Below are 22,989 nucleotides of genomic sequence, written 5' to 3'. Positions count from 1 at the left end.
TCCCAACTGCCTTTCTAAATCAATGTTTCACAGTCCTAATTCCTTACCCTTCTTTCTAGTTGTCATTTTAACCTAAGAGCAAATTATCTTTGCTGAACACCATTCCTAATAGGCTAAATTTTCAAACTGCAAAGAAGAATCTTAGGAAGTCTTTTGAGGCTGGGTGCAGTGGCTCACGCCTGTAATCACGGCACTTTGGGAGGCTGAAGTGGGTGGATCACGAGACGAAGAGATCGAGACCATCCTGGCCAAGATGGTGAAACCCCGTATCTACTAAAAATACAAAATATTAGCTGGACGTGGTGGCACATGCCTGTAATCCCAGCTACTTGGGAGGCTGAGACAAGAGAATCACTTGAACCCGGGAGGTGGAGGTTGCAGTGAGCCGAGAATGCACCATTGCACTCCAGCCTGGGCAACAAAAGCAAAACTCTTTCTCAAAAAAAAAAAAAAGGAAGTCTATTGGTAAAAAGAAATGTTCTCTTATTTTTTGTTATTAGGTATTTTGTTTTTTATTTTGAACTATGAATAGCTTCTTGACTGCCTAAGATTGTGCTACATAAAAATCCAGCAACTACCCTAATCAGCAAAATGATATAATAAAACAACTCCAACAGGAATGTGACTAGGACTAAATTATGGTTTTGTTTTATTTTGTTTTTGAGACGGTCTTACTCTGTCGCCCAGGCTGGAATGCAGTGGCTCAATCTCAGCTCACCGCAACCTCTGCCTCATGGGTTTAAGTGATTCTCCTGCCTCCGCTTCCCAAGTAGCTGGGATTATAGGTGCGCACCACTACGCCTGGCTAATTTTTTGTATTTTTGGTAGAGATGGAGTTTCACCATTTTGGTCAGGCTGATCTCGAACTCTTGACCTCAGGTGATCCGCCCATCTGGGCCTCTGAAAGTGCTGGGATTACAAGCATGAGCCATTGTACCTGGCTGATTTTTTTTTTTTAGATGTTGTCTTATTCTGTTGCCCAGGCTGGAGTGCAGTGGTGCCATCTTGGCTTACTGCAACCTCCACCCCCTGGGTTCAAGTGATTCTCCTGCCTCAGCAACCCCCTGGCCCACCCAAGTAGCTGGGATTACAGGCACCTGCTATCACACCCAGCTAACTTTTGTATTTTTAGTAGAGATGGGGTTTCTCCATGTTGGCCAGGCTCGTCTTGAACTCCTGACCTCAGATGATTTGCCCACCTTGGCCTCCCAAAATGCTGGGATTGCATGTGTGAGCCATAGTGCCTGGCCCTAAATTATGTTTATATCACTAGAAATGGAGTGAGATATATGAATACAGTGTGTCTCCATTCACTGATGCAAAGTCTGTCAACAGAATGGAAGCAAGAATTCCTGAATTAAATTATCACCAGTATATATGGAATGCTGTCTGATAAACCTCTTTACATAGTTTCTTCATTTTACTTTTCCCAGATTTTGTACTTCTTAATATCGTATACACATACTAAAATCTTTTTTTTTTAGGAGTGAGGGTCTTGCTCTGTTACCCAGGCTAGGGTACAGTGGTGTGATCATAGCTCACTGCAGCCTCAACTTCTGGGCTCAAAAGATCCTCCCACCTTAGCCTCCCAAGTAGCAGGGACTACAGAAGCATGACAACATGCCTGGTTAATTTTTAAATTTAACATAGGGAGACAGGGGCTCCCTATGTTGCCCAGGCTGGTCTCAAACTCCTGGGCTCAAGTGATCCTCCTGCCTCAGCCTCCCAAGGCATCGGAATTACAGGCATGAGCCACCATGCCTGGCCTAAAATTCTTGTAATGAGAATAACTATGGTCAAAAGTAATAAATTGTGAATATATATATATATATATATAATAAAAGAAGTGAAATGTCTATTTCATATAATTTATATGACAAATATAATACAATTAGTGCAGCCCCACCAAAGTCTCATCTAAATAAAATTATTGACTATTATACCTTTGGCATGAATCAGTTCTCATTGTGAGAATGTTAATTCTTTGGTGTTCCTGGGATGCAAATACATGTAGTTGTTCTTCAGTATCTGTGGTGGATTGGTTCCAGTACACTTTTCCAAAACCAAAATCTGCAGCTACAGTTGCTGACATGAAATGGCATAGTATTCGCATATAAGCTATCTACATCCTCCTGTAGACTTTAAATTACCTCTAGATTATTGTAATATCTAATACAATGTAAATGCGATGTATATTGTTATACAGTATTGGTTAGGGACTAATGCCAAGAAAAAAAACAGTCTATACATGATTAGTACAGATGCAACCTTCCATTTTCTTGTTCAAATATTTTTTATCTCCAATTGGTTGAATCCATGGATGCACAGAATCCAGAATCCACAGATATGGAGAGCTGACTCTGCGTGTGTGTGTGTGTGTGTGTGTGTGTGTGTGTGTGTGTACTCACCAATTCTTCAATTATTCAACAAATATTTATTGAATTTCTACTATGTGTGAAGCATAGTTCACGATCCTGGAGATATAGTGGACAAGCTCCTTGCCTTATCGAGCTCACATTCCTATAGGGAAGGGCAGGTTCAAGGCCTTCTCAGATCTTTGCTGGGCATGCACACAGCCCTATGCATATGCTGCTTTGTAGATTCCAGAATGAGTTAGAGCTTTTCAAAGCTCCTAGGGACATACCATCCTCTGGCTTTTCCTTTTGAGCTTTAGGTTAACCTCTTTTTTTTTTTCTTTTTCTTTTTTACACCTGACAGCAATAATTTAAGTGAGAGGGTTAGCCTCTTGTTTACCCTAATATCATCCACTACTCAGGCAGGAATGACGTTAAACAATGCCTTTTTTTTTTTAACAATGCCTTTAAATATTTTCAATAAATCCCTCTGGAGAAAAGGGTTTTTATCTTTTTAACCCTGGATAAGATTATAGTTAGGTTAAATAAAGACAGTCTTGCAAGTGGGGTCTTCCAGAGAAGCATCAGACAGACAAACAACTACAGTGTCATGAGAATGAAGCTTTGAAGGTGCTCTAACCCCATTCTTCTTTATCTAGTGGCTGCCAGGTTCATGGGGTCACCAGGATTGTGGACTCTTGGTTTCCAAGGCTGCCAGGGAGCTGGAGAAAGGGAGATGGAAATAGGATAGCTAAAATGCCACAAACCTCCTTGTTCTTACTAAAATTCAATCATTTGTCTTGAATAAATGCTTCCCAAACTGCTGCAAGCCTTTGGTTAATTTCCAGAATTTTGACAAAGTTAATTCTAACAATTTTTGCCAGTTTTCTACTTGCTTTTATGAGGAAAGAATTGTGGGAGTTTCTTACTCCATCATTTTCACTGCCATCACTCATAGGAATTAACCTTACAAACCTAATGTCATTGAATGAAATGGAAAAGGCACAAAATAGTACATAGGGCATAATTCTATGAATATAAAGTTCAAAAATAGGCCAAACACAGTGGCTCACACCAGTAATCCCAGCACTTTGAGAGGTCAAGGTGGGAGGATCGCTTGGGCCCAGACTGGAGAGCAGAGGTGTGATCTTGGCTTACTGCAACCTCCACCTCCTGGGCTCAGATGATCCTCCCACCTCACCCTCCCAAATAGCTGGGACTACAGACATGCGCCACCACACCCAGCCTCAAAAAAATGTTTTTTTAATTAGCAAGTGTGGTGGTTTGCACCTGTAGTCACAGCTACTTAGGAGGTTGAGGCGGGAGGATCACCCAAGCCAGAGAAAAGGAGGCTTCAGTGAACTTTGATTGCACCACACTGTACTTCAGCCTGGGAGACAGAGACCCTGTCACACACACACAAAAGTTCAAAAATAGGCAAAACCAAACAGCATAGGCAGGGATGTGCATATAGGTGATAAAATGCTAAAGAAAATGAAGAACATGATAACCATAAAATCCAGGATGGTGCTTTTGAGGAGGATTGGGAAGGGGTACCCACCAGCCCTCCAGGGCTACAGTCAAGTTCTGTTTCCTGAGCTAGGTGATGGTTACGTGGGCAGGAATATTACAACTATTTGTTAAATTGTACTTATATGCTTTGTGCACTTTTCTTTTTCTTTCTTTCTTTCCTTCTTTCTTTCTTTCTTCTTTTCTTTCTTTTTCTCCCTTCCTTCCTTCCTTCCTTCCTTCCTTCCTTCCTTCCTTCCTTCCTTCCTTCCTTCCTTCCTTCCTTTCTTCCTTTCTTTCCTTCTTCCCTTCTTCCCTTCTTTTGACAAGGCCTTGCTCTGTCACCCAGGCTGGAGTGCAGTGGTGCAATCTCAGGTCACTGCAATCTCTGCCTCCTATGCTCAAGCAATCCTCCCACCTCAGCCCCCCAAGTAGCTGCAACTATAGGCAGGCGCCACCACCCCCGGCTAATTTTTATATTTTAAGTAGAAATGGAGTTTCACCATCTTGGCCAGGCTGGTCTGGAACTCCTGACCTTAAGTGATCTGCTCACCTTGGCTTCCCAAAGTGCTGGGATTACAGGCATGAGCCACCATGCCCAGCCCGCATTTCTTTATGTGTATTATATTTCGCAATAAAACATTTAAAAATTAAATAGATACTTCATTTATAATTTGCACCAAGCAGGAAGTGAACACATTCCACCCACACAGAACTCAGTGGTATGACATCATATGTAACTACAGCACAGGGAAAAGTAAGACGGTATAGCCAAAATTGATTTTTTTTAACCTCATGATGCAACAGTAAAATAGATGTTATAATATCTACTCATTCATAGGAGAGCCTCACTGGCCTTATTTAAAGGCCGTCTATTTTTATTACTCTCTAACAAACTTGGTCTTCTGTTTCCTCAGTAGACAGTAAACTCCTCAATATTATTTGATCTCCTAGGACAGATCCATGTCTGTTTTGCTTACAATAACATCTCTAGTACTTAGCCTACTGTAAGGGCTCCATAATCATTAAATCAAGACTGAACGACAGCAAATTAGGAAAAAAGGGAAAAGATTGATGTAAGCAGGTACATGGATTTTAAGTCAGGAATGCAAAGAAAAAAAAAAACCATGAGAATTAAAATGGAGTATGCATTAAATAAGTTATTTTTTCTCATATAAAAAAAGAATGGAGGTGGGATGGCAGATTTTTATATCATCAGGAGTCCAGGTGCCCATCTTTCTGCTTGACCATCCTCAGTTCATGGTTTCTAGTCTTGAGGTCACCTCCAGGTCCAAGATGGCCGCTAATACTCCATTATTATATCCAGGAATAAGGAAGTCAAAGTAAAGGAGCACACCATATGAAGGCGATTTCCAGAAGTTCCATACAACACCCCAATTTACATATTGGGCCCGTCATGGTGGCTCATGCATGTAATCCCAGCACTTTGGAGGCTGGAGTGGGACGATCTCTTGAGACCAGGAGTTCAAGACCAGTCTGGACAATGTAACAAGAACTTGACGCTACTAAAAAAAATTTAAAAATTAACCAGGCATGGTGGCACACGCCTGCCCAGAGGCTGAGTTGGGAGGATAGCTTGAACCCAGGAGGTTGAGGCTACAGTGAGCTATGATCATACCAGTGCACTCCAGTCTAGGTGACACAGGGAGATCCTAACTCAAAAAACAAACAGCCAGGCACAGTGGCTCACGCCTGTAATCCCAGCACTTTGGGAGGCTGAAGCAGGCAGATCATTTGAGGTCAGCAGTTCGAGATCAGCCTGGCCAACATGGGGAAACCCTGTCTCTACTAAAAAAACAAAAATTGGCTGGGCGTGGTGGCATGTGCCTGTAATCCTAGCTACTCCAGAGGCTGAGGCATGAGAATCCCTTGAACCTGGGAGGCGGAGGTTGCAGTGATCTAAGATTGAGACACTGCACTCTAGCCTGGGCAATAGAGTGTGACTCTGTCTCAGGAAAAAAAAAAAAAAAAAGTGAACAAACAACGAGAAAAAAAATACATCTTACTGGCCAGAACGTAGTCACCTGTTCAAATGTAGATATAAGGAAAGTAGGGAAATACAGTCTCTTATCAGGGCGGCTAATACTTGGGATTCCATTCACTAGGGAGAAGGACAGATTAGATTTGTCTCTGCCACAGGAAGAATTTAACCAGAAAGCAAATAGATGAACCTGTACACATCAAGAAATCCTGAGTACAGCATAACTCTACTACATAACAATACAAAGCAATCATAGTTGTTAATAATGCAGATTCTGAGACATCAAGAAAATACTAAATTACGTGTATCAATCTTCTGTAAAAAAAGCAAAGATGTGGTCTGGCGCGGTGGCTCTCGCCTGTAATCCCAGCACTTTGGGAGGCCGAGGCAAGCAGATCACAAAGTCAGGAGATTGAGACCATCCCGGCCAAAATGGTGATACCCCATCTCTACTAAAGATACAAAAATTAGCTGGGCTTGGTGGTGCACACCTGTAGTCCCAGCTACTCAGAAGGCTGAGGCAGGAGAATCGCTGGAACCCGGGAGGTGGAGGTTGCAGTGAGCCGATATGGTGCCACTGCACTCCAGCCCGGATGACAGGGCAAGACTCTGTCTCAGAAATGGAAGGAAGGGGGGTCCAAAGTGGCTCCCGCCGGAGGTCATGGCGCTCGCGAAGGCGAGGTCATCAGTTCAAGGCTAACCTGAGCAACCTCATAAGCTCAAACTGATTGGCAAAAAAAAGAAAGAAATGGAAGGAAGGAAGGAAGGAAGGAAGGAAGGAAGGAAGGAAGGAAGGAAGGAAGGAAGGAAGGAAGGAAGGAAGGCGAGATGTGTAATACATTTTCTGAAGAAGTCTGTCCAAAACTCGCTTGAGTTTGGAAGGTTGAAACGTCAGTGAGCTGTGACTGTGCCACTGCACTCCAGCCTGGGCAGCAGAGTGAGACCCTGTCTCAAAAATAAATAAATAAATAATAAAAATAAAATTTAGGGCATATAGATAAGCAAAACCTAATATGTAGAAATCAGATCCAATGTAGCTAAGATTTTGCTATAATGTTCTAATATATTTTAAAAGAAACTGATCTGAAATTTTCACTTAGAATTTGCTCAAATTCAAAGTTTAGAAGCAGCCACATTACTTTCAGGAATCATTCTCAAAAAAAGAAAAGAGGAAAAATCTGCTTTTTCCCTTAAAAAAGTCAATTTAACACAATAGCAGCAATGAAAATTAATTTAATAAATGACACAAATAAATTTAGTTTAATAAATTTGCTTTGACTGATTTGGATATTTCTCTTAAATACTGATAATGTGGTTCATGTCATAGAACAAACTGCATTCTTTGGTGAATGTATGTGCTTATTAATGAAAAAAATCGCTTAGCTATACAGACAGTAAATGCAAATACCATTTCAGGGGCCCAGAAGTAGAAAACAAAGTGACTTGGATTGCATTATTATTGTTAATTGCATTAAAATATATACAATAGAGGTGACCAAATTGCTTTAATTTTAATAGCTGACTACTAGAATGATATATATCACATATATAAATATATCATAGATAGTTAATCAAGATCACTGACCTTTGGTGTTAGGTGAACGTTATTTGACTCACTCAATAGTTAAGAATAACATTTATGATTAAAATAAAAATAATCTTGGAAATTTTATAGTTAACTGACTCCTCTCTTTTCCTCTTAGTCCACATCAAATTAATCAGCAGCTCTTTGGGTTATGCCTTCAAAGGATATACAAAACTCAACCTCTTCTCCCCAACTCGCTCATTTCTAGACCAAGCCACTATTGTCTCTCAACCAGATTATTGCAGTAGGAATCTAATTGGTCTTTTTTTTTTTTTTTTTTTTTTAAATGAGTCTTTCTTTGTCACCCAGGTTGGAGTGCAGTAGTGTGATCTTGGATCACTGCAACCTCCGTCTCCTGGGTTCAAGCAATTCTTCTGCTTCAGCCTCCCAAGTAGCTGGGATTTCAGGCATATGCCACCACGCCTGGCTAATTTTTGTATTTTCAGTAGTGTTGGGATTTTGCCATGTTGGCCAGGCTGGTCTCAAACTCCTGACCCCAGGTGATCTGCCCAACTCCACCTCCCAAAGTGCTGGGATTGCACGCGTGAACTGTGGTGCCCAGCATAATTAGTCTTGTTTAATATCTCTGCCTCCTTTCTTTTCAATGTAGCAGCCAGCAAAATCCTCTGAAAACACATAGGTAGGGTGTGGTGGCGCGCACCTGTAACCCCAGCTACTCAGGAGGCTGAGGCAGGAGAATTGCTTGAACTGGGAGATGGATGTTGTGGTGAGCCAAGATCGCACAACTGCACTTCAGCCTGGTTGACAGAGTGAGACTCCACCTCAAAAAAGAAAAAAAAAGAAACTTACATAGGTAAACATCACTCTTCTGCTCAAAAACCCTCAGTGGCCTTCCTTCCTCAGAGTAAAACCAAAGTCCCATAGCCTACAAGCTTTGTCTGAACCCCATACCTTCCTGATCTCATCTGTGCTTGCCTACTGGTGCACTTGACTCCAGCCATTTCCTACTCATGCTGTACCTCCAACACTTGAAACGTGCTCCATACTGTTCCCTCTGTCTGGAACACTCTTGCCCCATTTCACTGCACATGCTCACTCGTTTCTTCAGTTCTTTGCAAACGTCACCTGATCAGAGACGCCTTCCCTAAACAATCACGTCATCTGAAACAGTGCCACTGCTCTCATCACTCTCGACTTCTGCATTTGTCTTCAGAGCAGTTACTTCTACCAGCTACACTCTAAATTTGTTTACATGTTTATCATGTCTCTGTCTCCTAGAATACAAGCTCCATGACAGCCTGGAATTTGTTTTGTTTCCCACTCTATCTTAAATGTCTGGATCAGTGCCTTTCACATGGGAGTGGCTTAATAAATATTAGGATGAATAAACTAATGAATAAGAGATATTAACACTGTTTACTCTGCTACAGGAATCCTTGGCTAAAAACATTTAAACCAATATGATATACAACACTCTATGTAAAATGAAAACCACCCGGCCGGGCGGAGTGGCTCAAGTCTATAATCCCAGCACTCTGGGAGGCCGAGGCAGGTGGATCACAGGTCAAGAGATCAAGACCATCCTGGTCAACATGGTGAAACCCCGTCTCTACTAAAAATACAAAAAAATTAGCTGGGCATGGTGGCGAGTGCCTGTAGTCCCAGTTACTCAGGAGGCTGAGGCAGGAGAATTGCCTGAACCCAGGAGGCGGAGGTTGCGGTGAGCCGAGATCGCACCATTGCACTCCAGCCTGGGTAACGAGCGATAAGGAGCGAAACTCCGACTCAAAAAAAAAAAAAAAAAGAGAACCAGCCATACATTTCACATGGAAGCATAAGACAGTTTTAACTAAATAAGTGAAAGCTTTTCTTTAAAAAAATTACTCTTCTACTTTTGTTTCAGTATTTCATCACACTCCTTGAGTTTAGTAAGAATAAGGTGGCCAGGCACAGTGGCTCATGCCTGTAATCCCAGCTACTCAGGAGGCCAAGGTGGGAGGATGGCTGGAGCCAAGGAGGCAGAGGTTGCAGGAAACTGAGTCACGCCATTATACTCCAGCCTGGGTGACAGAGCCAGACCCTGTCTCAGGAAAATTATAGATAGATAGATACATAGATAGATAAATAAGGCATGCAAACATATTTGAATATCTGTCTTAAAAAATGTCTTCCGGCCAGGCGTGGTGGCTCATGCCTGTAATCCCAGCACTTTGGGAGGCTGAGACAGGCAGATCTCAGCCCGTCAGGAGTTCAAGACCAGACCGGCCAACATGGTGAAACTCCATCTCTACTAAAAAATACAAAAATTAGCTGGGCATGGTGGCTTGTGCCTGTAATCCCAGCTACTTGGAAAGTTGTGGTAGGAGAATTGCTTGAACTGGAACCCAGGAGATGAAGGTTGCAGTGAGCCAAGACCACACCACTGCACTCCAGCCTGGGCTACAGAGCAAGCCTCTGTCTCAAAAAAAAAAAGTCTTCCTTGACCTGTCATTTCCCTCCAACTACCATCTAATCCTCTGGCCACTTTCATGACAATTCTTGAAAGTGTGGCATATAGGGGCCACCTCTACCTCTTACTGCCCATTCTCTTGATTCTACTCATGCTTCCAGGAAACTGCTCTTATTTAGAGTTGGTGAGATAACCTTGTTTCCTTGCTGGTGGTCACTTCTCCATCTTTATTTTGCTCTGCCTCTTGTTTATCCTTCACAGCAGACCATTTCTCTTATTTGAAATATTTTCTTCTCTTTGCTTCTAGAATAAAATACTGTAGTAGTTTGCTAGGGCTGCCATAACTAAATACCACAGACTGGGTGGCTTTAAGAACAGAAATTTGTTCTAGAGGCTAGAGTCTAAGATCAAGGTGTCAGTAGGCTTGGTTTCCCTTGAGGCGTCTCACCGTGGCTTGGAGATGGCCACCTTCTCACTGTTCTCACATGGCCTTTCCACTGAATGGCCTCATCCCTCTAGTGTCTCTCTCTTTTTTTTTTTTTTTTCTCTTTTTTAGAGACAGTGACTCACTCTGTCACTGCAGTGAGGCTGCAGTGCAGGGACTCAATCTTGGCTCATTGCAACCTCTGCCTCCTGGGCTCAGGTAAGCCTACTGCCCCAACCTCCTGAGTAGCTGGGATTACAGGTGCATGCCACTATACCCTTGTAATTTTTTTGTATTTTTAGTAAAGACAGGGTTTCACCATGTTGGCCAGGCTGGTCTTTAACTCCTGGCCTCAAGTAATCTACCGACCTTGGCCTCCCAAAGTGCCGAGAATACAGGCATGAGCCACCACGCCCCACTATAGTGTCTCTCTTTGTGACGAAATGTCCTCTTCCTTTAAGGATGCAGCCCTAACGGCTTCATTTCAACTTAATTATGGCTTTAAAGCCTCCGTTTACAAATACGGTCACATTCTGAGGTATTGGATATTAGGGGTTCAACACATGAATTTTAGGGGAACGTAATTCAGCCCATAACAAGTAGCTTCCTGGCTTTCTTCTTTACCACATTGGTCTTTTTTTTTTTTTTGAGATAGAGTCTCAGTCTGTCCCCTAGGCTGGAGTGCAATGACACTATCTCAGCTCACTGTAACCTCCGCCCCTGGGTTCAAGTAATTCTCCTGCCTCAGCCTTCCAAGTAGCTGAGACTACAGATGCATGCCACCATGCCCAGCTAATTTTTGTACCTTTAGTAGAGACTGGTTTCGCCATGTTGGTGAGGCTGGTCTCGAACTCCTGACCTCAGGTGATCCCCCCCTGCCTTGGCCTCCCAAAATGCTTATAGGCATGAGCCACAATGCCCAGAGTTGTTTTTTTTTTGTTTGTTTTTTGTTTTTTGGGGTTTTTTTTGAGACGGAGTCTAGCTCTGTTGCCCAGGCTAGAGTGCATTACCATGATCTCGGCTCACTGAAACCTCTACCTCCTGGGTGAAAGCGATTCTCTTGCCTCAACCACGTGAGTAGCTGGAATTACAGGCACCTGCCACCACGCCCAGCTAATTTTTTTTTTTTTTTCTGTAGAGACGGGGTTTCACTGTGTTGGCCAGGCTGATCTTGAACTCCTGACCTTGTGATCCACCTGCCTTGGCCTCCCAAAGTGCTAGGAATACAAGTACCAGCCACCATGCCCAGCTTTTTTTTGTTTAATTTTTTAGAGTCGGGATCTAACTCTGTCGCCCAGGCTGGAGTACAGTAGTGTAATCATAGCTCACTGCAGCTTCAAATTCCTGGACTCAAGTGATCCTCCTGCCTCCTGAGTAGCTGGGACTAGAAGTGTATGCCACCACACCTGGCTAACTTTTAAAATTTTTTGTAGACATGAGGTCTCATCATGTTTCCCAGGTTGGTTTTAAACTTCTGGGTTCAAGCAGTCTTCCTGCCTCAGCCTCCCAAAGTGCTGGGATTACAGGTATGAGCCACTGCACCTGGCATGTCCATTCTTTTTCAATTTTCTTTACTTATTTATTCTCTGTCTTCCCTCTACGTGTTAGAGTGCTTAGAACTCAGTGTTGGGGTTCCTTCTCGTTATTTACAGTTTATTCTTATCTCCTCCTATGGCTTAAAAAAATACCTATGTGCCAATTACTTCTTTATGTATATTTCTAGCTCTGCTCTTTGTCCTGACTTCTGCTTCACATATTAAGTTGACATTTTCATCTGGATGCCTAACATGTAACATATTAACATATTTGAAACAGAACTTTGGTTGGGTGAGGTGGCTAACACCTGTAACCCCAACACTTTGGGAGGCTAAGAAGGGAGGATCACTTGAGGTCAAGATTTCAAGACCAGCCTGAGCAATATAGCAAGACCCTGTCTCTACAAACAACAACAACAAAAATAGCAGGGCGTGGTGGCCTGTGCCTATAGTCCCACCTACTCAAGAGGCTGAGGTGGAAGGATTGCTTGAGCCCAGAAGTTCGAGGCTGCAGTGAGCTATGATCCACCACTGCACTCCAGCCTGGGTGTCAGAGCAAGGAAACAAAAGAAAATCAGACCTCTCCATTTTCTCTAACCTGCTCCTGCCTCTATCTTCCCTACTTCAATACCTAACTGACATTTACTTGGTTACTCAAGTCAAAAACCCAGGAATTATCCTCGATTCCTTTCTTTACCACCATTATCCAAACTATGGTCAAGTCCAACAGTTTGGATCCTCTATAGACTAGGAACACATTTTCCGTATCTGTTTATTTTCTCTCCAACTCACTAAGCTCCCATCTCTCAGCTCCTAGCTGGTGGCCCTGTGTCCACACATTTCCCTACAATCCAGTCTCTGTACAACAACCAGAGTGATGTTTCTATTCAGATCAGGTCATTTCCCTTGAAATTTCTAAAATGCCCTTGGTCCTTTATGGATGGTCCACTTTATGGGGGTCCCATAAAACTTAGAATAAAACCCCAAATCTTTACCTTGGCTTAAAGGCCTGTGCCCTCACTCCCTACATCTTGTGCTAATCTCCCTTTGACCCATTACCCAAACTCCTTTCCACCTCTCTGGACCTTTGTATTTGCTGTGCCCAGCATTAAAATTGAATTTGGAGAACATTAGGCTGAAACAGCTCCAGGGCCACAGGTTTCTCAGTAAGCAAACTAAAGCCCACCCCTCAATGTAAGGGTTGAAACTTCAGCTTAACCAACCAAAGCCAGCAACCACCCCTAACTAGGACTTTACTGATGCATTGTCTTTGTCTTGCTTTCGAGAACTCCTCGTGAGGGTTTTCCTCCTGCACACCACCCCAGTGGAGCACCGAACTTCTTGGGGTCTGGTGCCCCCTGCTTCATGAACCACTGTCTGCTGAAATACACTTTTCAAAATTTAAATGTACCTCAGTTTATCTCAACACCAGCCAGAATTGCTCTTTCCCCAGCCTTAACCATGATTGGTTTTTTCTTGTCACTCAGTTATCAACATAAAGTCATTATCAAACATCACTCTCATTGAATGTCATCATAACATATGATCTGCTATTTTATTGTAAGCTTTGTGACAGTATAGACTTTATCTGCTTCATTCAGAAGTGCTAAGAATTCTAAGCATTTCTTAGTGCTTAGAACAATGCTCACTCCCGATAGGGGCTAATAAATATGCAATAAGTGAGTAAAACTATAGACCTCACTATAATAAGGTGGTATAGCTAAGAGGCACTGCAATCAGACTTGGATTTGAGGCCCTACCTCTAATACTCCCTAACCTTGACAATTACTTCACATCTATACACTGCAGTTTCCTAACTGTGAAACAGAGATGATGCTAATGCCTGGTTTTAGAGTCCTTTTGGGAACTAAATAAGAGAATGCAGAGGAAGCCCTCAGCACTCGGTTGAATAAACAGTTAATGTTAGCATTGTTCTTATTTTTTTAGAATTCTCCTGTGAAATATTAAGTCATACGCCTAAATGCACCTTTCTCTGGTGGGCAGGGTGGCAGTGCCTGGTGGGCAGGGTGGCAGTAATATAACCGCTATCACACAATAGCCAAGGACAGGAAATACAAAGAACACTCTATCCCCTGAGGATCGCAAGGGAATTCAACAGCATACAATGTTATGACTAGATTTGGAAGCTGGCCGACTTACTAATACCACCATAGGCTGGTTGAGGAAAATGCCCCCAACCTCCCGAAGCCAGCCTCCATCCTAGCCGCGGGCCCCACCTCCTCCACTTCATGTAGAAGCGCCTATGAATCACCGCATCTATTCTGCAGGACCCAGATCCTTCCCATTTCAGCCTGTGTTCCACGTGAAGCACATCATAGGCTGCCAGCCACTTCATTTCCTGGCCCCGACTGTCAGTATTCTGTGGCCAGCAGCATTTTCCAAAAATGACTAACAACAGCACCGGTTCCACATGTTCTTCTTCCACGTGACTTCGGCAGTCTCCCAGTGAGAGGTGAGGCTATGGTTTCTTCTCAGACCAGGTCATAAAAGACAATACAGGCTGGGTGTGGTGGCTTATGCCTGTAATCCCAGCACTTTGGAAAGCTGAGGCGGGTGGATCACTTGAGGTCAGGAATTCGAGATCAGCCTGGCCAACATGGTGAAACCCCTATCTCTACTAAAAATACAAAAATTAGTAGGGCATGGTGGTGCATGCCTGTAATCCCAGCTGCTCGGGAGGCTGAAGCAGGCGAATGGCCTGAACCCGGGAAGCAGAGGTTGCAGTGAGCCGAGATCATGCCACTGCACTCCAGCCTGGGTAACAAAAGCGAAAGAGCGAAACTCTGTCTCAAAAAATAAAATAAAATAAATAGAAGATGACACAGCTTTCTGATGTTCTCCTGGAATGCTCACTCTTAGAATCCAGTCATGCACCCTGAGAAATCCCAAGCTGTCTGTGGAGAGGCCCATATAAAGAAGAATCCCATGTTCCTCCCAGGCCCTGAGCCCCCTGAACTCTGGGCTAGGAGCCAGCACCTCCTTGCCGGCCATGTGAGTGAGTTATCCTGAAGAGCAGATCCTCCTCAAGCCACCAGCTCTTGCCAGAGGTGCAGGAGTAAGACTGCCCTGGCAAGCTCTCCCCAAAACAAGATTCAGCAAAACAAATGATGATTCCACTTCCAGACAAATATTCCTGATAACAAAGTAGACAATTAATATGCATAAAGCCCATTTTTGCTAATGTCTAGGCCAAAATGGCAATGCTTTTTTTGTTTCTATTATTTATTTATTTATTTTTGAGACAGGGTCTCATTCTATTGCCCAGGCTGGAATGTAGTGGTGCAATCTCCACTCACTGCAACTTCCGCCTCTTGGGGCTCAAGTGATTCTCACGCCTCAGCCTCGGAGTAGCTGGGACCACAGATGTGTGCCACCACACCCAGCTAATTTTTTTCGTATTTTTAGAAGAGATGGCGTCTCACTATGTTGCCCAGGCTGGTCTCGAACTCCTGGACTCAAGTGATGCACCTGCCTTGGCCTCTGAAACTGATGAGATTACAAGCATGAGCCACCTGGTAATTCTTTTTTTTTTGAGATGGAGTTTCACTCTTGTTGCCCAGGCTGGAGTGCAAAGGCATGATCTTCGCTCACTGCAACCTCTTCTGCCTCCCAGCTTCAAGCGTTTCTCCTGTGTCAGCCTCCTGAGTAGCTGGGATTACAAGCGCCCACCACCAAGCCCAGATAATTTTTTAGTAGAGATGGGGTTTTACCATGTTGTCCAGGCTGGTCTCAAACTCCTGACTTCAGGTGATTCACCCGCCTCGGCCTACCAAAGTGCTGGGATTAGAGGGGTGAGCCACCGTGCCCGGCTCCAAAATGGCAATTCTTTTTTTTTTTTTTTTTTTGAGACGGAGTTTCGCTCTTGTTACCCAGGCTGGAGTGCAATGGCGCGATCTCGACTCACCGCAACCTCCGCCTCCTGGGTTCAGGAAATTCTCCTGCCTCAGCCTCCTGAGTAGCTGGGATTACAGGCACACGCCACCATGCCCAGCTAATTTTTTGTATCTTTAGTAGAGACGGGGTTTCACCATTTTGATCAGGATGGTCTCAATCTCTTGACCTCGTGATCCACTCGCCTCGGCCTCCCAAAGTGCTGGGATTACAGGTGTGAGCCACCGTGCCCGGCCTTTTTTTTTTGAGATGGAGTCTCGTTCTGTTGGCAAACTGGAGTACAGTGGCATGGCACAGTCTCATCTCACTGCAACTCCTGCCTCCCAGTTTCAAGCGATTCTCCTGGCTCAGCTGCCCGAGTAGCTGGGATTACGGGTGCACACCACCACACCCAGCTAATTTTTGTATTTTTAGTAGAGACGGTGTTTTGCCATGTTGGTTAGGCTGGTCTCAAACACCTGACTTTGTGATCCACCTGCCTCGGCCTCCCAAAGTGGTGGGATTACAGGTGTGAGCCACCGCACCCGGCCCAAAATGATAATTCTTAATAAGTGAAATTTTTATTTCAGATTCCTTGTTTTTTTAGACGGAGTCTCATTCTTATTGTCCAGGCTGGAGTACAATGGTGCGATCTCCACTCAACACAACCTCCACCTCTTGGGTTCAAGTGATTCTCCTGCCTCAGCCTCCCAAGTAGCTGGGATTAGAGACATGTGCTGCCATGCCCGGTCAACTTTTACTAGAGTCAGGGTTTCTCCATGTTGGTCAGGTTGGTCTCAAACTCTCAACCTCAGCTGATCCTCCTGCCTCGGCCTCCGAAAGTGCTGGGATTACAGGCATGAGCCACCAGGCCCAGTCAGATTATTTTAATTATTCAGTTTGTCTGCTCCTTAAATGTTTGGCATTTTTAAAAAACTGAGATCTGAAGGTAGTTGGCCCAGATAAGGAGTTTTGTCTACATGAAATTTTTATGCTTCTCTCCTTTTATCAGGTGGGTTTATTGTAAGATGTGGCAGTGAAAAAGAATGCAATTAACATTACAGAAACATCTATTAAGCTGTGTGCTTTATATGCTAACTCATCTAATCCTCCCACAACTCTAGTAGGTGTGAGCTGGGTGTGGTGGCTCACACCTGTAATCCCACCACTTTGAAAGGCCAAGGTGGGTGCATGCATATCTGAGGTCAGGAGTTCGAGACCAGCCTGATCAACATGGTAAAACCTTGTCTCTACTAAAAATACCAAAATCATCTGGGCATGGTGGTGTGCACCGTAATCCCAGCTACTCGAGTTCAAGCGATTCATGATTCTCCTGCTTCAGCCTTTCAAGTAGCTGGGACTACAGGAATGCACCACCGTGCCCAGCTAGTTTTTGTATTTTTAGTAGAGACGGGGTTTCACCATGTGGGACAGGATGGTCTTGATCTCTTGACCTTGTGATCTGCCCGCCTCGGCCTCCCAAAGTGCTGAGAATACAGGCGTGAGCCACTGTGCCTGGCCTATTACTGCTTTAATTGCATGGGTTTTGGAGATCTTACCTAAAAAATCTGTCCAGACCAATGTCCAGTAACATTTCTCTATTTTTTTAAAAAAATCTTTTTTGTAGAGATGGGGTCTAGGGTTTCACTATGTTGTCCAGGCTGGTCTTGAGTTCCAGGTTTCAAGTGATCCTCCTACCTCAGCCTCCTAAACTGCTGGGATTACAGGTATGAGCCCCGACAAGATTTTTCTAAATATTAGATAACGTCATCTGCAAACCAGAGTAATCTGACTTCATTCTTTTCAATTTGGATGCCCTTTATTGCTTTCTCTTGCCTAATTGCTCTGCAGGGACTTCTAGCACTATGTCACATAAGAATAGTGAAATTAGGCATGCTTGTCTTAGGCAGCTCAGAAGCAGTGGTTCTGAGTTGGCCAGGCGCAGTGGCTCATGCCTGTAATCCCAACATTTTGGGAGGCCAGGGTGGGTGGATCACCTGCAGTCAGGAATTTGAGACCAGCCTGGCCAACATGGTGAAACCCCATCTCTGCTAAAAATATACATAAAAACTTAGCTGGGCATGGTGGCAGGCACCTATAATCCCAGAAACTTGGGAGGCTGAGGCAGGAGAATCGCTTGAACCTGGGAAGCAGAGGTTGCAGTGAGTCAAGATTGCACCATTGCTCTTCAGCCTGGGTGGCAGGAGCGAGACTCCATCTCGGGAAAAAAAAAAAAAAAAGAAAGAAAGAAAAAGGAAAAAAAGACAAATCTTAGTGGAAAGACTTTCAATATTTCCCTGTTCAGTATGATACTAGCCCTGAGTTTGTCATATATGGCCTTTGTCATGTTGAGGTATGTTCCTTCCATACCCAAGTTGTTTTTATCATAAGGAGATGTTGAATTTTATGCAATGCTTTTTCAGCACCTTTTTTTGACACGGAATCTCACTCTATCGCCCAGGCTGGAGTGCTGGACTGGAGTATAATGGTGCGATCTCGGCTCACTGCAACCTGTGCCTTCTGGGTTCAAGTGATTCTCCTGCCTCAGCCTCCTGAGTAGCTGGGATTACAGACGCCCACCATCTCACCTGGATACATTTTTGTATTTTTAGTAGAGACAGGGGTTTCACCATGTTGGCCAGGCTGGCCTCAAACTCTCCACCTCAGGTGATCCACCCACCTTGGCCTCTCAAAGTGCTGGGATTACAGGTGTGAGCTACCGCGCCCAGCCTTTCAGCACTTTTTCAAATAAAAAAATCTGGTAGAGGGCAGTCATGACAGGCAGTAGCAGCAGAATGTTGGCTACCAGCATATTCAGCCTAGTTGGCAAGCGAGCAATTTCCACCTCAGTGTGTGTATGAGCACACCGAAGTGTTGTGGAGAGCAAAGACTATTTGCTCACAGCTTATGTGGACTGGCGTGACTATCCCTTGCCGGATGTGGCCCATATCAAGCACCTGTCTGCCAGCCAGAAAGCCTTGAAGAAGAAGGAGAAGGCCTCCTGGAGCAGCCTCTCCATGAATGAGAAATTTGAGCTGTAACTCACTCAGTTCAAGGAGAGCATTGCTGAGATGAACAGGGGCATGAACGAGTGGAAGACGGTTGTGGGCACTGCCATGTTCTTTATCGGCTTCATGGCACTCATTATCATCTGGGAGAAGCTCTATGTGTATGGCCCCAACCTGCACACCTTTGACAAAGAGTGGGTGGCCATGCAGATCAAGAGGATGCTAGACATGAAGGTGAAACCATCCAGGGCTTCACTGCCAAGTGGGACTATGACAAGAATGAGTGGAAGAAGGGAGAGATGCTGTCCTGCACCTGAGCCTGGCTCTGTCACCTCCATGTGACTCCATGCCTATGTACTGGAAACCCGTTATGGCAAAGAGGACCACTGCTAATAAATGACGAGTTTACCTGAAAAATAAAAAAAAGAAATTTAAAAATCTAACAATATTCCTCAGGGAACTAGAAAAGCAACAAAAAGCCAAACCCAAAATTAGGAGGAAAGAAATAATAAAGATCAGCATAGTGGCCAGGCGTGGTGGCTCACGCCTGTAATCCCAGCACTTTGGCAGGTCAAGATGGGCGGGTCACCTGAGGTCGGGAGTTCAAGACCAGCCTGACCAATATGGTGAAACCCAGTTTCTACTAAAATTACAAAAATTAGCTAGGATATGGTGGTGACTGCTTGTGATCTCAGCTACTCAGGAGGCTGAGGTGGGAGAATCACTTGAACCCGGGAGGCAGAGGCTGCAGTGAGCTGAGATTGCACCACTGCACTCTAGACTGGGCAATAGACCCTGTCTCAAAAAAAAAAAAAAAAAAATTAAGATCAGTGCAGAAAGCTGGGTATGATGGTTCATGCCCCTAATCTCAGCACTTTGAGAGGCCGAGGCAGGCAGATCACTTGAGGTCAGGAGTTTGAAACCAGTTTGGCCAAAATGGTCAAACCCCATCTCTACTAAAAATACAAAAAATTAGCTGGGCGTGGTGGTGGGCACCTGTAATCCCAGCTACTCGGTAGGCTGAGCAGAATTCCTTGAACCCAGAAGGTAGAGGTTTCAGTGAGCTGAGATCATGCCACTCCACTCCAGCCAGGGTGACAAGAGACTCCATCTCAAAAAACAAAAGTTAAAAAAAAAAATCCTGTGATATTTAATCAGCTTTAGAAAAAAAAGAAAAATAAAAAAAAAACCACTAAACAATACAAAAGGTCAATAAAACAAAAAGTTGTTTTTTTAAAAAAGATAAAATTGACAAATCTCTACAAGAAGAAAAAAAGTTAGGTTACTATTACTAAAAAAAGAAAAAAAAGAAAGAAAAAGAGAGAGAAAACCCAAATAAATAATATCAGAGACAAAAAAAATTACATTGATATCAGAGAATACAAAAGATCATTACAGACTACCAGGAACAACTATGTGCCAAGAAATTGGAAAGCCTGGAAGAAATGGATAAATTCCTGGACATGTACAATCTACCAAAATCAAACCATAAAGAAATAGAAAACCAGAATATCCTGTTGCTTGGTCATCTGAAAAAAGCAAAAGAATACCGGAACAGATCAATAACGAGTAACAAGTTGGAAGCTGTAATAAAAAGTCTCCCATCAAAGAAAAGTCCAGGACTTGATGGATTCACTGCTGAATTCTACTAAACATTTAAAGAAGAATTAATACCAAGTCTATTCAAACTATTTATTTCAAAACATTGAAGAGGAGAGAATACTTCCAAACTCACTCTATGAGGCCAATATTAGCCCAATACCAAAACCAGACATGGATACAATATCCCTCATGAACAGAGATACAAAAATTTTCAAAAAAAATTAGCAAATCAAATTCAAAAACACATTGATATAAATGAAAATTTAGAAATACAGATTCTAACCAAAAAAAAAAAAAAAAGAAAGAAATTATTGCCCACCCTTTCTCAGAAAGTTAGAGAGAATAAGGTCTCCATCAAAATGTAAAAGGAAACCAAGAAAGAGGAATGTGCAGGATTTAGGAAACAGGATCCAACACAGAAGAAAGGTAAATGAAATTCCCACGATGAGAAGGAGTACAAATCTTGGGAAGGTAGAATTCATCAGGCCAGAAGACCATCAGTCCAAAGTAGAGAGGATGAAGAGCTCCAGGTGGAATAGCTACATTGAGAGAAGTTCTAGATCATAAGAGGTAGAGGAAGTATCTTAAATGGAAATATCTAGAATGAAAACTAAAAAAAGTATAATTGTATTCTCTTCCCGTACAAAGTATCAGGTTTCATAAAAAGCATCAGAAATTAGAACGGCATTGGACTTCCCCAGTGCAGCAATCGAAGCTAAAACACATTAAAGCACACACATTCAAAATTGATTAAGAATGTGCTCATGTAATGTTTGTGTAAAATATTTCAATTTCCTAATTTAATGGGTGAAATGATATATTTGTTTATATATATTTTTTACTTTTATTGAAGTTAAACCTTTTTTCATATTTATTGTATTTCTCTTTTTGTGAAATATTCACTCGTTTCATCTATTTTTCTTTGAAGTCAACTTTCAATATATGAACTCTTTTACCATACGTGGTAATAATATTTACCTTTTTTCCTGTTTAAAGTTTTGTTAGTCTGGGTGACAAAGCATGACCCCGTCTTCACAAAAAATTTTTAAAAATTAGCTGGGCACAGTGGCATGTGCCCGTAGTTCCAGCTACTTAGGAGGCTGAGGCAAGAGGATCCCTTGAGCCCAGAAGTTCAAAGTTGCACTGAGCTATGATCATGCCACTGCAGCCCGGACAACACAGTGAGACCCTATCTAAAAAAATTTTTAACAAGTTTAAAAAGTTTTATGTAGGTACTTACATTTATCCATTTACTTTATGATTTACTGCTCAACTTTTATACTTAGAAGGCCCTTTTCCATTCTGAGGTGGGATATATATATTTCCAACCCCCACCCCCACCCCCCGGCCGGCCAGACGGAGTCTTGCTCTGTCACCCAGGCTGGTCTGCAGTGGAGCTATTTTGGCTCACTGCAACCTCTGCCTCTCAGGTTCAAGCAATTCTCGTGCCTCAGCCTCCAGAGGAGCTGGGACTACAGGCGCATACCACCACACCCGGCTAATTTTACTTTTTTGAGACCAAGTCTCGTTCTGTCGCCGGCTGGAGTGCAGTGGCACAATCTCAGCTCACTGCAAACTCCGCCTCCCGGGTTCAAGCGATTCTCTTGCCTCAGCTCCCATGGTGGCGTGCTCCACCATGACCAGCTAATTTTTGTATTTTTAGTAGAGAAGGAGCTTCGCCATATTGGTTAGGATGGTCTCGATCTATTGACCTCGTGATCCGCCCGCCTTGGCCGCCCGAAATGCTGGGATTACAGGCGTGAGCCACCACGCTCGGCACCAAGGGACATTCTAGAGAGGATCTCGTCGCTCAGCACTTCTCCATTTCCCTGAAGTCGTCGCTAACCTAAGGCGCCATCCGGTGACGACTGGATGTGGGCGGCGGTGGTGAGGGGCTTGGAGAACCACCACGTCCACTCTGCCTCGGCCCGGGCGGAATCCGGGAAGGGCTCTGACAACCATTCTTCCTAAGATTTTTTCCAACTGTGCGTGGGTGGACCCTGCATCCTAATGGGCACTGGGCTTGTGAAGTGTGCACCACGCGGGCCAAACGAGCCCCTCAAGCCGCCGCGCCCACCACGGGGCAGCAGATACCCGGCGCCCACGGACAGAGGGACGCTGGAGGGAAGTGGGAGGCTTAGGTTGCGCAGGAAAGGGGCGGGGCGAGAGGCTCAACACGGAGACGTCAGCACCACGCCTTCAACTTACTTTACGGCTGCCGCAGGCAACTTTGCGGCTCGTTTCCCCTCGGACTTGATTTACGTTTCCTCCTTCGTTCTGTTTTATCTTCCCCTCCGGCACTGGTCGTGGGTTCGGACCTTCTTCCCAGGGATCCTCGCACACCCTTCCCATTCTCCTCCGCGCGGCCTCCACCTAAGTTCCTTTCCTATTGTCCATAGCCTATATCGAGCTCCCTGCGTGCACCGCGCGCTGTCCGAGGCGCGTAAGTGGGGAGGAGAGCGGCTTCCCCTCGGGAGGGGTGGTTCCGGCTGTGGTTGTGGAGCGTGGGACGGCTCGCCTTTCGAGTCGAGCACCTGGGGCTGTGGTGGAGCTGATCCCTCAGGTCTCAGCGTAGAGATGCTGAGTCCAGAGGCCTGTTCTAGTGCAGTGTGGGACTCAGTATCGGGGCTTCCCGAGAGAGATGGGTAGGAAGGCAAGGTACAGAAAAC

At 44.1% G+C, this 22,989-nt stretch overlaps 2 protein-coding genes and 1 pseudogene across 11 annotated transcripts in view; 2 read left to right on the top strand and 1 right to left on the bottom strand.

Annotated features, from left to right (window-relative positions):
• LOC144577845 (uncharacterized) overlaps positions 1-22,742 on the bottom strand; it is a 45,578-nt gene extending 22,836 nt beyond the window's left edge. The window contains exon 1 of the mRNA XM_078338400.1: positions 22,529-22,742. Within this exon, the coding sequence (XP_078194526.1) occupies positions 22,529-22,672 (144 nt within the window). The 5' untranslated portion in view covers positions 22,673-22,742. The remainder of the gene's footprint in view (positions 1-22,528) is intronic.
• LOC100408555 (cytochrome c oxidase subunit 4 isoform 1, mitochondrial-like) lies at positions 18,506-19,280 on the top strand (annotated as a pseudogene).
• RAD52 (RAD52 DNA repair protein) overlaps positions 22,576-22,989 on the top strand; it is a 45,354-nt gene continuing 44,940 nt past the window's right edge. For 6 of the 10 annotated variants that reach the window (XR_013522506.1, XR_013522505.1, XM_035255412.3 and 3 more), the window contains exon 1: positions 22,576-22,763. The gene's annotated coding sequence lies outside the window, so the exon portion shown is untranslated. The remainder of the gene's footprint in view (positions 22,764-22,989) is intronic. The other 4 variants (XR_013522504.1, XR_013522503.1, XM_035255414.3 and 1 more) reach the window with 1 other exon arrangement.

Source organism: Callithrix jacchus, chromosome 9, assembly GCF_049354715.1.
Source record: "Callithrix jacchus isolate 240 chromosome 9, calJac240_pri, whole genome shotgun sequence".
Classification (NCBI taxonomy): Eukaryota; Metazoa; Chordata; class Mammalia; order Primates; family Cebidae; genus Callithrix; species Callithrix jacchus.
Note: the sequence above shows the minus strand (reverse complement) of the source record. Positions and strands in the feature narration are given on the sequence as shown.